Source organism: Macadamia integrifolia, chromosome 5 (assembly GCF_013358625.1).
Source record: "Macadamia integrifolia cultivar HAES 741 chromosome 5, SCU_Mint_v3, whole genome shotgun sequence".
Taxonomy (NCBI): domain Eukaryota; kingdom Viridiplantae; phylum Streptophyta; class Magnoliopsida; order Proteales; family Proteaceae; genus Macadamia; species Macadamia integrifolia.
In genome coordinates, this window is record NC_056561.1 from 16,300,493 (window position 1) to 16,320,348 (window position 19,856).

At 39.9% G+C, this 19,856-nt stretch overlaps 1 protein-coding gene across 1 annotated transcript in view; it reads right to left on the reverse strand.

The window, feature by feature from the left end:
• The window catches only part of LOC122079333 (protein CASP-like), a 47,835-nt gene extending 28,321 nt beyond the window's left edge, over positions 1 to 19,514 (reverse strand). Inside the window, exons 1-7 of the mRNA XM_042645715.1 lie at positions 19,169 to 19,514; positions 17,803 to 17,913; positions 17,358 to 17,536; positions 9,273 to 9,422; positions 4,371 to 4,459; positions 3,912 to 4,021; positions 3,653 to 3,747 (exon numbers count right to left, since the gene is read on the reverse strand). Coding sequence (XP_042501649.1) covers positions 3,653 to 3,747; positions 3,912 to 4,021; positions 4,371 to 4,459; positions 9,273 to 9,422; positions 17,358 to 17,536; positions 17,803 to 17,913; positions 19,169 to 19,253 — 819 coding nt within the window. The 5' untranslated portion in view covers positions 19,254 to 19,514. The remainder of the gene's footprint in view (positions 1 to 3,652; positions 3,748 to 3,911; positions 4,022 to 4,370; positions 4,460 to 9,272; positions 9,423 to 17,357; positions 17,537 to 17,802; positions 17,914 to 19,168) is intronic.
• Between the last annotated feature and the right edge of the window lie 342 nt (positions 19,515 to 19,856).

Genomic DNA, 19,856 nt, shown 5'->3' on the forward strand with positions numbered 1-19,856 from the left:
GATTTTCAATACATAATCCATAGACGTTATGAATTTATCCAGATCTGAATTGATAAACAATAGCATCCCTTGCTTGAAAAGTAAGCTCTAAGTCCAAGTTGGACAGGATGGCAATGGGCAGGTTTAACCAGTGCCTTCCACCACTACCACCCCACTCGGTCCTGTCTTTAATGGCTAGGGTATGAAATAACGCCTGCCAGATTAGGGTTGGGTACGGTTCTCAACATCACTGAGGCCCCCCCAACCCCACCTCACCTCACCGCATGGAACCCAGCACTGGTTAGCCTGTAAAATCGGCAAGGCCCATGCATGTTTCAAGGGTCAGGGTGGGTTATGGTTGAGCATTGGTGCAGGATAGGTTAAAAAGATATAAACCATGTAAAAATTTAAACTAAAAAAAAAATACAATTCTGAGGGAAACATTATACAAGATCATGGCAAGATCTAAGAAAAAAAATCTTGGTTTCGCCCGCCCCCCAAGTCAAAACCAGCATCAAAACAGAAACGCTACAGGGCTTCGACTTTTTTTGGACTGTTTCAGCTTTTTCCTGACAAAAAGTTACACGCCACTTACTTTAAACACCTTTAACTCCACAAGTTCTCGGCTGGCTGTCTCATCTGGTTTCATCTGTTTGTGAAGAAAACCCCCCAAATCTCCTATTTGCTCCCTCTTTTGACAAAATATTACCCAACCAAGCTTAGAACAAGAGGATTTGTTGCTCAACAACAAGATTTCGAGTGTTAAGTCCGCTATACTATGAAATGGTCAGCTTTTGTGATTCAATCAGAGAAAAACTTGATTCAGCATCAGCAACAATATAGAAGTTATGATCCGGCATGGCACTCGTTTCAATACTAGGAGTCAAGGAAACCATGTATGATGCCTGATTTATGAAATGGTTTATAATTTGATGTCTTCTAATATCTAATGCTTATTTAAGTTGTTTTACTTTAACCATATGTGTTCTAGTACTAAAGATTGTGTGGAATAGCCTAGGGTAGAGATTCTATATAGCATAGACTACCAACCTAGGGTCTAAAGTCAAACTACAAATTTAGATGTGATTATTTAAAATATAATGGTTCCAACATCTTTAGGAGGCCTAAAATAGGCTGTTCTACAAGTTCCAGGGCCTAACTTGGCCATATGGACCCCAAAACTTCCTAGGGAGAAAAAACATGGTTTCAGCCAAATTCTCGGTTTCAGCCAAAATATCTTGGATTTAATTCTGACCAGAACCATGCCCGAAACTGAAACCTCAAACCATGGAAGGAAATAAACCCACTAATAGTAAGAATTCTAGAGAGGAGAAAACACAGCAATCAAGAAAGACGGTTATAAATATCACTATAAGCAATAAAATAAACAAAGCAACAGCAGAAGCTTGACCACAGTAAAGAACTAAGAAACCCCACCAGGCACATGGTTCAAAATTTCAACATTTTGGCAAAGTATTTTCGACATGAGTCAAAACGAAATGCAATGCGAACCAGGGAGAACGCACTGTTTCTGTGAAACATTTCAGTAAAATGGCCAAAATATTATATAATTTTGGTCATTTCTCTGAAACATTACAATCCTCGTGTATAAATGTGAGATTTCAACTGATTTCATGAAAGAATTTCAGCCATTTTGACCACAAGCTCTAGAATTTGCTAGAAATCTGGATTTCTGTCCAAATTGCTGGATCAAGGCTTTGTTGTCAACTTTGGAGCATCTACTTCAATCTTTTGGTGGATTTGAGCAATTTCCAAATTTGAAGGTAAACACTTTTTCCTTGAAACCAATTTTTGTGAAAAATAGGGGAAAATATTGGTTGGTGTTTACTCTTTTATATGTCAGATACCATATGCCGATCAACAACCTCACAGAGTTGGTTTTAATTTCTGATTTAAAATTATTTTTTTATTTCTGATTTGGAAAATTAATTTTCTTCGAACTAATTTTTGGAAGGAAAAATATAGGGTCAATATATATTGGTTGGAGCCCAATTTTATATGTTAGAGATTGTTGGCCAATAAACAACCCTAAAAAAACATTTTTTTTATTTATGTATTTTTTAAAATAATTTAAAATCCAGAAAATAAATAAAAATTGGAGAAATTCTGTTTTTGTTAGAAAAATCATGAAAATGTATGAAATTATTGTAGTTGTATTTTCAACTGAAAGTGATTATTAATATGTCGTTCCACACTTAATATTTGTTCAGAAGGTAATTATTATTTCTTAAAATATTAATAAATATTATTAATTGCAGAAAACATAAGACCTAGGAAAGAATTAAGAAATGGCTTTCTTATTCAAGAGGACCTGTTACCCTTCCTTCAACAGCAGTTTGAGCCCCATCTGAGGGGACTATTAGCTGTACTGTTTGTTGGTTACCCAATAATTGCCATTTTGGAACTATGCTGTAACTCTAGTTCTGGTCATCAGTTGAGTGAGATTTCAAGTTTTTTTTTTTTTCTTTTTTAAACAATCCCTATGGTTGGTGTTGATTTTGAAGGTGTTCTACCCTAGGGTTTGACAGTTCCACCTAGTTACTAATTTTAACAGAAAACTGCCATATACTGTAGGCCTGCTGTGGTTGTTAGTCTAACCTTTCGGTTGTGATTATTGTTTGGATATATTACACCCTTGCTGTGACCTTACTGTCAGCCGAATTTGGGTCTGATCCAATCATTATTCCCGCTGAAATTATGGGTCTTGCACTGTTTCACATCAGTTCCTAATGGTCCTACAAGTGGGTTTGGGTTTGTTTACTATTTAGGGAAGCTAGCACTGCCTTACTTCATCCCCAACCCCCAACCCCAAAAAAAAGAAAAGAAAAAGACCAGCTTCGACTATGACTATGTGTCCCTTAGTTCATTATCAAACTAAGATAAAGAATCCAATTACAATTTAGCAACACTTATGAGTGCTTAACTCCTTGCCAGAAAGTGAAAAATATCTACTTAAGCATTTACTCTTAATCAGACTGATACCCTAATAGTGAATTGATCACACATTTCTCAATACAGACTCCCAGATCATAACTGGGAATTTTCCCAATCATGCTGTTTCAAGAGTAAGATTTGTTCATAAAAGTAGCAAACAGTTCCAATAAGGAATAAGGGCAAAGTTGTCCAGGATGACCTAAATATCGACCATGTGGAAAATCAAATGAGGCCCAAATTTTGTGGACAAGTAAACCCAAGGTGGTCCCCCTACATATCAAGTCTCAGCCCAAACAGAGTTCACCTAGTGGCAAAGTAAAGCTGTGAAAATCTTGGGACTAAAGGGTGCATGGACATACATGGATGGCTGAAAAATACAAGGATGAATGAACAAACATGAGTAGGCATTTGATTCAATTTGAGTCTGAAATTTGATTGTAGCTAATCCATAAGGTGTAAAACTTAGCCAACCGTCAGTTGGCCAAAACTGACTGTCCACGTGGCTTAAAAATGGTGGACAGTCGAGATGAAATTTTGCCAAAAAAAATCAACATATCAAGAAATGCCATATTGATTTAAAGCTACAACATAAATTAACCTTTTTTCCCCTGATATGATGAGTTATCTTTGTCATATCACATCACAATATGGCTACAGCAGGATTACATAATATTAAGCTCCTTCTAAAACAAAATATGGGCTCTGATTACATATGCACCTTCTCCCTTTCAAGGCTAAGTAGACGTGTTTGAGCTCGTTCTACTTCATCCATTAGAAGATTCACTTCTGATTGCTTTGCTACTCTTTCCTCCTCTGAAACAGGTAGATGAAAGTGAGTTGCAAAAAGTTGTTTCGAACTTCTTACAGAAAATGGACAAGGATGCAGACCAATTTCAATGTTTCAGGAGGCATGGGAAAAAATGCCATGGACTTTAAAAATCAACATAGTACTTCAGATCCAAAAATTAGCAGTATACCTGACTGAGCACGAAATTCAAACAATTGGCTCTGTGCAAGTTCATGTAATTTCTGCATGTTTGCAACACTATCTTTAGCTTGCCGCAACTGATCCTGCAACAGCCGCTCCCTGCGTCCACATGATCATAAATGATAAAACATGCTAATAAGATGTTAGGTAACACACAAATATTCCATTAGAATAAGAAAAATTAAAAGACAGATAACTTGTGAAATACAAAAACTAAAGCATCATCTGTTGATTTCCTAAGCCCAGACAAGATGAAGGCATGAAAGTTTTTATCATCTAAAAGCAACAAGAGCATAGTTGACAAGGTGTCGCATCGCTTAGGTGCCACCTAAACACCTTGCTGGTTTTGCCTTGTTTTTTTCCCTCCAACACCTAGGATCGCCTAGATGCCGTGGCAACAATGATCAAGAGTTCACCTTCTAACTAATGAGATCAAAGAAAAACATACCTTTCATTTAGAACTTCAAGTGTTTTCTGGTTTTCTTCTGCCAAGCTGCGTTGCTTGATCTCCACAATTTCCTTTACTTTTTCTTCCATCTAAACTTGTATCAAAATCCAAGCATGAGAAATGATAAATGAGTTAAGGAGGCAAGTATACATATATTCCAAACTGAATTGCAGATGATGCAACCATAAAGAGAGTGGAAATTGAGGGTGATGCAATCTCACGATATGTGAACTTCAAACCAAAACATTATACCCAATAATGATATATAACCAGTTATCCCGAAAGCTCGAGCTGTCAAGTAATGGCAACAACAATATATATGATGCAGCATGAGTCCAGCCCAAACAGGCCCTTTTCTGGCCATTGACTTTAGTCATAGTCAGGCCCACACTTGGGCCCATATATTGAAGCCCCCACACAAGGCATAAATTAATGTAATGATGGGCCTAAACATGGCCTGCAATATTGGACCAAAAGGTAGCCTAAAAGTCTGTCTGGCTGGCTGATTGGCTGGCTTGATAGGGTTGCTGGCTGGCTAGACCTTTCTTCTCTTCCTCCTCCATAAATTTACATCAGATTTCCTACATTCCAGCCCCTAGTTTCTATTTTATGATGTTCTAGAATAGATTTTATTTTGAAGAGACACTTAGGTTGTAAGGGTCGGTTCGTCCTTCTATGCATGGGGGGGTTTCCTATTTAGCATATTTCATTGACTCCCTAGTCTCCTCTATCATCTCCAATGGGTCCTGGACCCCTCCTCCAAACATCCCTTCCCTCTCTCCCTTCTAGTCCTCCCTCCCCCCCCCCCTTACCCTTTCATGATAGAGCTGACAAAATCCTCTGGTTCCCCTCCACTTCTGGGGATTTCTCCTTTCCTCTGCCTGGAATTTGGTCATCACTTCTGGCCCTCCCACCCCTTGGCACAAGGTTATTTGGTTCCCTTCCCATATCTCCCTCCATAGCTTCACTGCCTGGAGAGCCCTCTCCCACTACCTCCCCACCCAAGCCTTCCTCACCCTCCGGCACATCCCTGTCCCTCCCAATTGCTGCCTTTGTTGGAATGGTGCGGAAGACAGTAACCACTTTTTCTTTGACTGCCCTTTTTCCTCCACCATCTAGAGGCGTGTCCTTACCAAATGTTGGCCTGCTAGGCGAAGGCCTCTCCCTCTAGCAAGAGAATGAATCTAGATCGATATGACTTTTGGTGGTAAATCGATAAGTGATACTGTTGGAAAACTCGTTTGTTGCGCCACCATCAATCATCTCTGAATGGAGCGTAATCTTTGTAGATGGATTTACAACTCTAGATCCTTTGCCAAGACTTGGAATGCCATCTACTTTGATGTTTCACTAAGCTTAGAAGATCACTCCATGATTTGGTTTCTGAAACCCCAAGGAAGAGCTTTATTGTTGTCTCCTGGGGCTTGCCTTCGTCTATTTTGATCCCCCCCTGCTCTTTAGGGTTGTTTCCCCCTGCCTGGTGCAGTTCGGTGCCTATTGACTTTGTATACTCCCACCCCCTCTTCCCCTTGTTATTAAATTATTTACCCACCGAAATAAAAAAAAATATAAATAAAGAGTAGATGATCATACACGCTACGAATGATTTGAGAAATAATTTAGCCTTGAGCTTGTGAGTTACTGTACTTCTGTTAGAGACAGAATAAGGTTTTGTGGGATTCACAACTGCTCTACAGTGGGATGCAGTAGGGAAACCTCGGTGGGATGTGAAGGCTGGAGTTGGCAAGATTCCTTCTCCACAGTTAGGTGAGAGGCCTAGTATATCCTTTCTTCTCTTCTTCAATCAATCAAAGGTTAGACTTTGTCTTATCTCCTTCCTGCATACTTAGTCTTATCTCCTTCCTGCATACATTAGTTCCCTGTTTCTGTTTTGCGTTGCTGTTAACTAACTTCCCTCATTTTGTCAGAACAGGAACTAGTGTTGCCACTTGCCACTGCCATCTTCCTCTCCCATCGATTCTTCAATCTGTTGGGTAGTACACTGGCTATACCTGAGTCCTGCGACAGCAACATAACCTGTTTAGAACTATAATTTTCTTCTTGTTTCTATTCCGTTTACCAATTGCTAATTTGTTTCTTTTGGTTGCTAATCCAAAACCCATGTTTCTATTTTGGTTTCACTTCCTATTCCATGGTTTAATAGCTATTTTCTGAACTTTCTCCATTAGTTTCTAATTTTGGTTCAGTTTCTATTCAGTTTTCTACCACTTGTGGATTCTGAAAGTTCCAAATCTGGTTACTGTTTTTGATAGTTGCCAATTCTGGTTTATACCTTGCTATTTTCGGTTCTACTGCTAATATCCATGGTTACTAATTCTGAGATTCTGTTTTCAGCCATTTTCTATATTGGTTAATCATTGATATGTTCTAACCTGGCCATTGACTAAACTTCCAATTTTGAGAACAATTAGTTATGTCCATTAGACCCATCAACCAGGACAGGATTCAGATCTGAATCCTTTTGACCAGGTTGCTGATATTGCTCTTTTGGAGGGTTATTGAGAGACCTGTTGATGCAATGGTTCCTCCCTCCTGCGTCAGACAACCTATCGGAGGAAAGCACTAGTTGAATTTGTTTCTTTTAGTGTTATTATTATGCTTTGTTAATATGACCGTCTCTAACCAACAAAGACATACCATCTACTGAAAATTGGGTTCCACACACACATGCAGCATTCAAACACTCCATCAGACCAGGGTCTTTTGGCATGATGATTTGTATTGTGTCAATTGGTATCAAAACAGACATCATGTCCCAGGTTATAGTCGCAGGAGGGCCACTTTATGTGAGGCGGCCGAGGATCCTAGCATGGGCTGCAAGGTGTGTGGGCCCCTAGGCGCCAAGCCATTGGAAGCATAGTAGGATCCTGGCATTTAAAAAATTAAAGATGGTCGCTCCATCAGACAAAAGTTTATTGCTGCAACAGTTCCTCCTATGTCAAACAAGCCTATTGGAGGAAAGTAACTAATTGAATTCGTTTCTCTTTTAGTGTCATTATTGTGCATTGTTAAATGTCAACATGCTACGCATAGTTGTCAAGGCATCGCCTAGGCGACAACGCCGTCCAGGTGGCCTAGGTGGACTCTGGGCGACTATCGCCTTATTGCACTGGCACCTTGCTGCAAGGCGAGGAACTTGTAAGTAAATTTTTTTATATTTTTTATTTCATTTACTTAAGATATTATTCATAAATAAGCAAATACGAACTTATTTGAATCCAATATAAATATTTTAAAAAACAAATTCTAAAAGGATAAAAATTCAACCCCCCAATCGAAGAACAAAAACTAAATTTTTGGTTGTACAGGCAATTTTCGACTTTCAAATACTACGATTTTTCTCAATTCTTGAAATTTCATAATTCTAATCATAGTAAAGCATTGCCAAAAACCAAAGTCCGGTAAAATAATCTTTTGTTTTAATATCCATAAAATTATTTTAATTTAGGCAATTTTAAAAACATTCGCGCACTTTAAAATAAGTTTGACTAGAACATAACTTTGTTATTAAAACTCAGATTTAAGTAATCTTAGACTTGTTAGAAAGCTGGTTTTGTGCTCTACATGATACAAAATGTCTCACGAAAAAATAAAATCATTTGACCAGCCAAACTTATTACAAAACATGAACATTTCTCTAAATGTTGATTTTTTATAACTTAATGTGGCTTAATGTTGATTTTTTATGATTTGATGTGGCTGTTGTTGATTTTTTATGACTTGATGTGGCTTAATGTTGATTTTTAATGATAAAAGGTATATGTAGCAATGTAGCATACTAAATAATGTTAGAAAATAGTAAATTAAATAACACTTGATCGCCTTGTTCACCTTAAGGCAGGCGGCTTGTCGCCTAAGCACTTAGGCAGCCTTCTAGTGCCTTAGTTCCCCTTGCCAATTATGATGATGTCTCTAACTAACAAAGACATTCCATTTACTAAAATTGGGCATTTCACACACATATGCACCATTCAGATATATGCCAAGACCTGTTATCCAAATAATTCTTGGTTCATAGAAGATCTCTTTTTTTCAACTCTTATTAATAATATTTAAATTTATATATTTTGCACGGCCAGCTTACCTCAGTAATTTTTCGTGTAGATACCGATGAGCTAGATCAAGCCCACTAACTTCAATCAAGCATACTGAAGCACCCACCGGCAGACTAAGTGCTACTGATCTAATGATCTGTTGTATCTTGTATGTTACACTTCAATCACTCCTATTGGTAATCATTTTGTTCAAAATAATTTACTATTGAGAGATCCAAGAAATCATAACATCATCCACATATTGTGGAGGTGTAATCCTTGGAATACCATCCTTCACCCAAATTCCTTGAATACACCCCAAGCTCTTGACTTTGATGATGAGTTTTCTAAGGATCTCCAACACCTACAAAAATAGTAGAATGACAAGAGGATCCCCTTGTAACAAGCCACTATTATTACAGAACATATTCTGGTAGCCAATATCCCCAACCTTGCCAATGTTACAGAGTGTTTCGATCACCTTAATATCAATTCTCCATTACACATGATAACAATATTTTTCAATATCAAGTTTTACATATTAAACATCCTTTCTCCCTTCTCACCTCATAGTTCATTACCTATGTGCTTCCCTAGTTCTAAATTATGCTATATTCATGTAAAGTGCTCACTTCAGTATTCACTGATTTTAGTCAAACACTTTCACTTTCAGTTGTCTCAAAAATGTTGACCTGTGAGACAGCAACCAGCATCAACTCCAAAAGGATCATGCAACAGCACATATACCACAATAACAAGTCACAGCACAATCAACCACATTTAACCACCTAAGATGCGAGTAGTACAACATTAAAGTATAAGAAGTTGATATATATGTATAGGTAACCTGTTGTTCTAACTGGCGGTTCCGCTCTTCAAGTCTTCTTATTGTTGCTTGTTGATTCTTTAAATGAGTAGCTTCAGTCCTGAACTCCTCAAGTTCAACTTTCATCTTTCGATTCTCAGATTCCAATTCAGCCAATTTCAAATCTTGCTCCTATGTTGTGGATAAGAAGAAACAAATGAGAGAGAGAATGAAAATTATTGCAGAAAAAGGTTTGACAATTGGAAATAGTTATGAGCAGTTACGTACAGAAGTCAATTTCAAACCAATCAGCGATTTACTTGAAGGGAATAGATAAATGTTATCTAGTAGGTTCAATCTGATAGTAAACTAACAGATATACGTAGAATTTGCTTGTTTCGCTTTCTTAGTGCCGTGTTCTGATTACTTTACATGCAATACACTCTTTTATTTGATGTGGTTACATCTCGTGTTCAATTTAATCGACAGCCCAAACCACAATGGTTTGGTCATTTTTCACTGCAGAAAATGATGAAATGCAATATTTTGAAAGAAAGGGAGTGAGGGGTGATGCATATAAGTTACTTAAAGGGATTATTTTATTAGAAATAAGCCTTGGGTTGATCCCATGGATTTTCTTTGTAATAGGCCACTTTAATGGGCCTAAAATATGGGTAGAAAGTAGGAAAACGAGATTTACTTCATTAGTTAAGTTAAACCTAATATGATTTTTTTGTTTTGTTTGAATCCAACTCCAGGTTGGAGTCTTAAGTTGTCTTTTAGAAGTCCTCTTATGAGTCCAATAATGTTTTATTACTAACTTGGTGAACAAATCATTGTTAAGTAGCTTAAGTCTTAGGATAAGTAGGTTTCTTTATCCAAGTCCTACTATGTTTTGGAGTCTTTAACCTCTTCTATAAAAGAGGCATTGCTGTTACACAAGATAGAATTAATTAATGAATGAAATTTGCAGCTTTGCCTGAGAGATAATTTCTTCAACAGCTGAGATAGTTGTGGGTGAGAGGCCCAGGCTGAGATAGCCATCCCCATCTCCATCTTTCTCTTCTTTGTTCTAACTTGTGAGAGAGTGTTCTAAGAGTGTTTTACTGTTTGTTTAAAGACCCCAAAGCACAGCAGTCAAATTTGATTAATGACCAGCCCAAGAACAGGTTTGATTTCAGCAAGGCAGTTAGGGTTTTGAAGATCCATCAAATTAGTCATATCTCCCACACCTGAATTCTGATCATCTAACAGTTGAAAGTTGAGAAGAGTAAGATTTGATACCAAAGAGAAAGGAAGAAGAGAGGTAGAGAGGAGAAAGAGAAAAATGAGAGCTTAACGTGTGTGAGCTCCATTGCTCACCTCACATATATTAGTTTCTAATAATGATTTGGGGAATTACAAATTCCTCCCTAGGGAGGTAAAAGGAAAATAAAAGGAAACACAAAATAGGACAACATAACATAAACACAGTTCCTAAAGTACCCCTATTACATACATTCCAACACTCCCCCTCAAGCTAAAGAATAAATATCATACATTCTCAATTTGCATAAGAGGAAACTGAACTAGTGAGGAATGAGACCTTTGGTAAAGATGTCTGCTAACTGATCACCTGTCTTCACAAAGGGCATGCAAATGTTGCCAGTGTCAATTTTTTCTTTGATGAAGTGTCGGTCCACTTCAATGTGCTTGGTTCTATCATGCTGTATTGGATTATGGGCAATGCTTATGGCTGTTTTATTATCACAATAGAGATGCATAGGTCCGTCAATATCATATCCCAACTCAAGAACGAGTCGTTTCAATCAAATGAGTTCACAAACTCCATGAGCCATTGCCCTATATTCTGTCTCTGCACTAGATCTAGCTACAACAGGTTATTTCTTGCTCCGTCATGTAACCAAATTAGCACCTACAAATGTACAATAGCCAGAAGTAGATCGTCTGTCAGAGATGGATCCAGCCCAATCAGCATCAGAATAACCTTTTATCCTCAAGTGATTGTTCTGAGCATATAAGAGTCCTTTTCCAGGAGAGGACTTTAAGTATCTAAGGATGCGATACACAGCATTCAAGTGCCCACTCTTGGGAGCATGCATTGAAATAACCTAGAGGGGGGTGAATAGGTTATACTAATGAAATTTTAATTCTTTTCAATATGATGTCCCAAGCGTGATTGTAATTAAAAAATGTAGAATAAAATAGAATAAGCACAATCACACAGCACCAAGAATTATAGTGGTTCGACTTAACCTGAGTCTAGTCCACTCTCTACAAGATCCTTTTGTAAGGTATTCCACTAGCTTTCCCTTTCAATACAGTAGGTAGGGAAGAAACCTTTACACTCTTTTTACGGATAAGAGAATCCTTACAAATCCCCTTTGCAGGTAGAGAGGCACCTATTACAATCTCGTTCAACGTAGAGAGACACCTTACTCTTTTAAGGATAAGAGGATCCTTACACAAGCCCTAAGTACAGTCTAGGAATTAATGTAAAACAGTAAGTAGATAGTGGAATAAGAGGGTTACCTCTGGTGTGGTGCAAATGATGAATATGAAATGAAATGACGCACCTTATAAATCATCGGCAAATGCCAAGTGGGTGAGACGAAGGGATTTACACTTGGGGATAAGGGAGATGAGGTGGAGATCAAAGGCCGACTGGATGGAACGAGATAGCACCTCAAGAGAAAGAGAGAAGAGAAAGGGGGAGAGAGGGCAGCCTTGGCAGATACCACGACCCGAGGGGAAGTAACCAGTAGGGTTGCCATTGATTAATACAGAGAAGCGGGGGGAGGAAATGCAACAGAAGATCCCGTGGACAAATGAGGGAGGAAAAGACATTTGGAGCAAAACTTTTGAAATGAAATCCCAACTAATAGAATCAAAAGCCTTGTGAATGTCAATTTTGAGGAGAGCAGAGGGGGTGATTTTTCCAATCAAAACCCCTGACAATCTCATGACAGAGAATGATGTTGTCAACAATGCTCCTCCCGACAATGAAAGCAGATTGGTTGAAACTCACAAAAGAATCGATGACTTTCCCAATCCTATAAGCCAAAATTTTGGCAATGAACTTGTAGAGAAGATTACAAAGAGAGATTGGTCTAAAATCATTAATGGATTCAGCACCTTCCTTTTTGGGAATGAGACAAAGGAATGTGTGATTGATACCATTAATCTGAGATGGATTGTAAAAGAAGCTCTAAACAGCTAGGATGAGATCATTGTGAATGATGTCCCAGCAGGAGGTAAAGAAACCCATACTAAAACCATCAAGGCCAGGAGCTCTGTTGGCCTTATGAGAGAGGATGGCAAAGAGGATTTCATCATCAGAGGGAATGGATACAAGAGAAGGAAGAAGATCATCATGAACAAGCTTATTGAGGAGATGGGGAGGAATAGGAGGGGGAGGAAGGAGAGGCTGGGAGAAGATTCCAAGAAAGTGGGAGACTGCTTCAGCTTTGATTTCCTCAGGATTGAGGAGCTCAACACCAGAATGAGAGATGAGCTTTGGAATGGTGTTGACATTGTGACGAGCTTTGAGAGAATGGTGGAAGAAAGCAGAATTGGAATCACCAAGATCAAACCACTTGATGTGGGCTTTCTAACGGAGGAAGCTTTCTTCTTAGGCAAGAAGAGAAGCAAGCTCAGAGGCTGTAGCTTTCTCTTCCAAGGCCAAGACAGAGTTGAGCAAGTCAAACTGGATTTTAGATTGGATGGAAAGAAGCTTGTCCCAGCAAGAGGAAACATGGGAGGAGATATTGCCAAAGGTGGAGAAGTTCCAGAGCTTAAGAGCAACTTTGACGGATTTGAGCTTTTTGATAAAAGCAATAAGAGGAGAAGAGGAAGGGGGAATAGGAATGGACCAAGCATCTTGGACTAAGGGGAGATAGTCCGGGTGCGAGGACCACATATTAAAAAATTTGAAAGGCTTGGGGCCAAAAGAGTGAAAGGGGAGAACATGGATGTCAATTGGACTATGATTAGAAATACCAGGGAGGTCAAAGCAAGCATGAGAAGATGGAAAGGTTTGGACCTAAGCTTCATTGACAAGAGCACGATCAAGCTTACAGGCCACCCAAAGATTTCCAGCTCTTCGGTTATGCCAAGATAGCTTAGTACCAGACCATCTAAGGTCACTGAGACCGAGGTCAATAGGGTTACCACCAAGCTTCTCATGACTGAAGCGGATAACATTAAAATCACTTCCAATCCCCCAAGGGCTGAATCCCGTGAAGGGGGGCAAAGGAGAGGAGGTCAGACCAAAGGGGAATCCTAAAAGAGGCATGGTTATGAGCATAGATGATAGAGAAGAAGAAGCAAATGAAGGAACCATAAGAGTGGGAAATGGAAAGGTGAATAACTTGGGCAGAGGAGGAGAGAGGAGAGAGGAGAGAGGAGAGAGGAGAGAGGAGAGAGGAGAGATAGAGAGGTAAGAGGGGTTCCAGAGAATCCAGATTCTTCCATTAGGACTATGGAGATAATTGGCAGCAAGGACCAAGAAGGAGCAATGGAAGAGGCAATGGGAGAGGCATTGACTTGAAGCACACAAGTCTCAAGAAGGCATTAGAGGTTGGACTTAGAAGAGGGGATACAGAAACGGATCTCCGCTTGTTTGGCCAAGGAGTTAAGACCACGAACATTCCAGATAGTCCATGGAGTCATGTAGAACTGGAGGGAGAAGGCAGCAAATGCTTAGAAGAGCTGGAGGGAGTACCAGAAGAGGTTCGCTTGGCAGAGGGGTTCATTCTAAGGTTATAGGTGGTAGTAGGGTTGGGTTTAGAATTGTTGGTGGATTTGGATCGTGAAGAGGTTTTGGAAGCAGAGATGGAGGACTTTTTCTTTTTAAAGCCCCAGGAGATAGCATGGGGGGTGCTAAGGTGGGGGGAAGGGAGGGGGTTGACGTTAGTGGAAGAAGTAGGGGAGGGTTTAGTGGGAGGAGCAGGGGTGAGGGAAGGTTGGATGGGGGGGGATGGCAACAAAGGGCCAGCAATGGGCCTGTTAGAATCGGAATCATCAATGGCCCGAGAGGGGTAGGATGAATCATCAATGGCCCGAGAGGGGCAGGACTGAGCACCAAATTGAGAACAATCAGGTTCTATCAGGGGAGCCATGAGGACAATGTTGTGGAGAGACCCAAGGGGTCAGCATGCAGAGCTAATCCAGGGCCTTCCAAGGCCATAGCTTGAGTTTTTTATGTTGAGTTTATAACATTCGAGTCAGTCGTCATGAGGTCGGCAGGGCCTTCTGAGGCCTGAGCTTGAGTCTCTGTAGGCCGAGAATGGCAAACAGGCTTGTAGTTGACATTTGCAGCGTAAACATTAGCTTAAGGAGATGTAACAGGAGCAGAAAACTTGAGAGGACCGGCAGGAACAAATGTCACAGGAGTGGAGGCATGGGAACCACCAACCAAAGTAGGATTGGTCAGTGGATCCCAATTGGTTGGAGGGGTGATAGCAGTGGCTTCAACATTCACGGTGGAGGCAGAGTCAACAACAAGGGTTGGTGGCGGTGAGCTCAAGGGGGCTGCGGAGAACAAAGGCAACAATGGTGATAGAGCTAGTGGGAGCAGCAGAAAGCAAAGGCGACAAGAGGCGCAGGTCGGTGATGGGTTCAAGTAGGTCGTCAGAGACCATAGTTGCCAGCGGGGAGCTCAGTGGAGCAACACAGACAAGAGACGACAATGACAGCAGACAGGAGGCAATCATGGTCAAGGTGGAGGTACCAGGACCAGCAGGTAAACAGGAAGGAGGCAACAAATTAGGCTGGCAGGGGTGGGTTGTGGAAGGGGGGATGGGTCGGGTATTGGTGATGGAGCAAGAAGAGGAGGACTGGGTCAGGTTGTATAGGTTACCTGGGCACAAAGGGTGATCCATGGGGAATTTTGAGAAGGTATTAAGAAGCTAGACCAGAATAAAATTATTCAAAGGATGAAAAGGTGCTTTAGGGGATTGAATTGGTTCAGATGGTTCAGGTGGGTCAGATATTGAAGGGTTAGACCATGGACTAGAAATATAACAAGGTGAAGAGGATTTAGGGTGAAAGGAGAGAGAAGCAGGAGCAGCAAGAGCATCCAATGGAAGAGCGCCAAGCGGGACAGGGAGCAACGGAGGAAGGGGAGAGCTAAAAGAAGTGATGTTCAGAGGTAGAACCTCAGAGGTAGACAAGGAAGGAGAGCTAGAAAGGGGGACTGTAGAATCGTCAGAGGGAGAAGAAAGGGTTGGAGGCGAGAATGGAAGGGGTCGCATCGGTTCCATCAAAAGCATCAGGCGAGAGAATCGAGAACAGGTTATGTCCAATGGTTACTGGATTAATCAACGGACCAACAGTCTGAGCTTCAAACGAAGTGCCAATGGTAGTAGTGGTAGTAGTGGCACGGCAATTTGCCGACGGCAGATTTTGGTTTTGATCGACATTGTTGTTCTTTTTATTTTTCCTTCTATATGTCTGCACAGTGAACTGGGATTTAAGTGGAACAACGGCTGTAGATTGGAGAGATTCATCGATTGCGGCCTTGGATTTAACACATAAAGCCGTAGTATGTCCAAAGCATTTGCAGAGAGTGCATGTTGGAGGTAACCAGTCGTATTTAACTTCTTGTTCGAAGGAGGATCCTTCACCATCCATAACAGTAATCATTGAGGGGAGAATCTTATCTGTTTGGACTTCGATATAGACACGAGCGTAGGACAGTCAAACCATAACCTTTGTTCTTTTGTCAGAATACAATGGTTTGCCTACATGGAACCGATGAGGCTAAGGCCTTTGACACACCAAAAGTGGAGAGGGAGATTGGGGAAATGACCCATAGGGGAATGGACTTAGGCTCAAATTTGGAGAAGGAAAGATGTTCATCCCATTGACGGAGGAAGATGGGTTTTTTCCCAACATACCACGGACCTCCGTCAATGGCAGCACTACGGTCAATAGTGGCAGCAAAGTTGAAGACAAAGGTGCCATTATCCAGCATGAAGAAAGAGAGAGAACCAGAGGACTTCCATTGGTTCAAAAGGGAGGTTTTCACAACAAAGAAGGGGGGTCTACTACCAAGAAAGGAACCGACAACACAGTTACTCCATTTGGAGATTTCAGAAGCAAGGAGACCAAGTGGACAAAGGCCAACAGGGATAGAGTAGTGGGTGGTTGGAGGATAGAAAAATAAGGAATGGCCAGCAGAGGGAGGGAGGGAGAGGAGAGGAGGAGGAGAAGGGAGGGGAGGTAGAGGAGACAACGGTGGTCCAGGGGCAATGTTCAACAGGTAGAAGAGGAGGAGGAAGAGGGGGGTAGGGGGAAGCGGGAGGTGAGAAGGGTCAGTGACACGAGGAAGAAGGGGGGCGGAGAGAACCAGAAGAGGCAGGGTGGATATCGACGGCGGAGGCCGTTGGAGAAGGGGAGGGGGACATACGGTCAGGACAGGGGGGGATCATGAGGTCAGGTGGTTCAGGTGTTCAGAGAATATGATTGGTATTCTGAAAAAATAGAGTTCAGGGGACTTTATTAATTTGATACCTTGAAGGGTCAAATCCCATTAGTTTTCAGCATGTTTTAAAGTAAATAATTATTTTATTTCTTGAAAGGAACATCAGTTTTCAGCGTAATCAATTTGTCTCTCTACCTTATCTCCACAATGTTTTATGCAGCCCCATCACATGTTGGAGCCTTTAAGTTGTTAAACTAGAGCCACTCAGCTCTTGATTTTCTGATTTATTAAATATTAGAATTTATTGTCTGTGAGTGGATGTAGTTTTAACAACATTAACAGCTATATTGGACTCATTTATCAATGAGGTTTGGATCTCTTGACCTAATCCTAAACCAGTGAGTTCAGTTGATTTTTTTTTTTTTTTTTTTCTTTCTAGTTAAGATTTTGCTACTATTGTTTAGAGAAAATAACAGAAACTATAATCATTTAATATGTATATAAAAGCAAAGTTATATCATGTCATGCAACATTTCAAGAATCAGATAGAAAACATGCTACAAAGTTAACATGTGCTAAATCCAAAATCAACATTATCATCCATCATTGTATGAAATTGAAGAGAAACTAATGAGGATTTAGGGAACAGAAACTCGACCTATATTGACAATAAAACTTATATGCAGCAACCTGGAACTTACAGCAATTGAAGCAAGAGCTGGAGAAGGATCTGGAGCCTCATAAAGCTTCTGGTAGATGCTAAGGAATGCATTCTCTCCAAATTTTGCTCTCTTTGTAAGATTATCCACTTCTTCCTGATAAGCCTTAAGCAAGGAATTAAATGAACTCAACTTTTCTTCAGTTGAAGCTTTCTTGAACTCTGTTGATAGGAGACATTTATTTTTCAGAAGGCAAGCTTTTAAGTGTTCATTAAATTGCAACTTCATTTATATTTCCAAAGCAATGAATGCAAAGCTTTCAAAGACAAGATCAAATTGTTCGTAACTAAGATAAATTCCAACCACACAAGAGCTAGTCAGTTTGACACACCTTCAACCCAATGATATCATGACAATAAATCAGACCTTTGAATGATAAAATAGAATTTTGTTAATCAAAAGGGCATATGGTATATATATTTAATACCTCGAGTACTCTCTGCAAGCTTACGCCTGTTTTTCTGACTGTTTTCCTGATTTTCAGCAATCCGAAGCCCCTGCTCGTCCAACAGACTCCTTTCCTTGTCCAAATCAAATTCTGTCAAACAGCCAAGACTGATTAAGAACTTCAACCAGATTTCCTTTCACAAATAAGGATACAAAATCTGTCACCTCTAAAATAGAGTTGAATTACCAAGTTTTGCATATCCAATCACTTCTTGCAAGTTTTTTAGTGCAATAAGGAATTTAAATAACAATAAGACATGACCAAACCGGATGAATGTACATATCAATCGAAAACACAATAAGCACTTAGGAACTACACATAGCTCGTCATAGTAGCACATACAGATTTTCTGTTTCAAAAACGTCAGCAACAAAGAAATATGAAGCTCTAAATGTTATCAATGTAACTTTGCCACTTTTTTCATTCCAACGAAAGAGATCACCATATGCCAAATGGAATAAATAAATAAACCAGTAACACATATTAAAATGACAACAATATAACAACCCCCAAAACAGAGTTGCTAGCCTTCTTTTTCTTTCCTCTTGTATTCTCACTTTATTTCATGTCAGAAATGGTTGAAGAGATGGTGGTGTGAGCGCCAACAAAATCATGATTATATGGTATAAGAGGCCCTAAAATTGAGGGCTCTCTACAGACCGAGAGCTAGTGAGGGGTAATAGAATGTGCACCAAATTTCACCATCAACTTACCCACTTTCTTACCAGCAACAAATTTCTTCCAACAGCAACCATTAGAAGGGGAATCCAGTTAGACCAAGAAAAACCACCTAATATCCAATTTACAGAAAAGAAAATTGGATCTATCTTGCATCGTAACCACCACAGAGATAGACTACAATAAAAAAACACAGCTGCTAATCAATCAAAACTTCATGATTCTACATTCTACACTAACTTCTGCTAATCATCCTTCAATATTAATGGTTGGTCATAATTGAATGCAATTTGGCTTTGTTATTGAGCATCTATGCCTTTTCAAGTTGTGCATTGATTGGAAACTCATAAATTCCGAGCTATCTTTAAAAAAAAAGAGTTTAAACAGCAGAAATGTTCTCATAAATCCATTCCGTATCTCAAACTTTTAAGTAACATATTGTCTCATTGATCTCTTCCAGATGCAGATCATAGAATAATCTCATCGAATCATTATCTTTGTATTCAAATTTGCTCAAGTAGTGCATCAGTTGATTTTTATCACTTTTTTTTAATCTCACGCCACAAATGATTTAAGTAACAGTACAAGATGCTGAAAACTTGACGAAATCAGACTAAGCGGAGAACAAATTGCAAATATTTGAAGCCAAAACGTGAAATGGCATTACCTCTCCAAAAATTCGAGATGACTGCAATTGGGGAAGGTGAGGAGCTCCCTTTCTCTTTCTCTGATCCTCCCTGAGGATCCTCCATTGATGACTATGGATCTGCTATAGTTCCCTTCTCGTTCTATTATCGGGCTCTGAAGTCACCAATTGTGATCCGCACGCTTTTATTACTGCTCAAGGCGGGATCGGCGATGAAGCTTCGCGGATCTTTGAACCAGAGATACTAGTTTTGGTTTCTGGTTTTATCTCCTCTTGGATTTGACAGTCTTCTGCGCTTGGAGTTGAAAACGGTTTCGTGTCCCGACTCCCGAGATGCGAGAGGTACACGCTAAAGGAGGTGGGGTGTGCCGGCTTCTGTGCTTGATTATCACTCTGGAGCTGTTCATCGAGGAAATATCTGATCGGATGATCTTGACGGTTCACTCTGCATACCTGTCAACATTTTCTGAGATCTACCAAAAGAAAAACATTTTCTGAGATTTTCCTCTTTTAGAATCTGAGATCATTTACCAAATGAAACTTTGGAATTTTATTTTTTTGGCAGGTGTTTTCTATATGAGAACTTTCCCTCGCCAAGACACAAGGGCGCATGCTCCATGAAGGAAAGGTGGTCATTCCATACCCCTTGTATGTTGTATCTATTGCGAAGGAGAGCTCACACTTATAAAATTTTGTCCCTTTTTTTTTT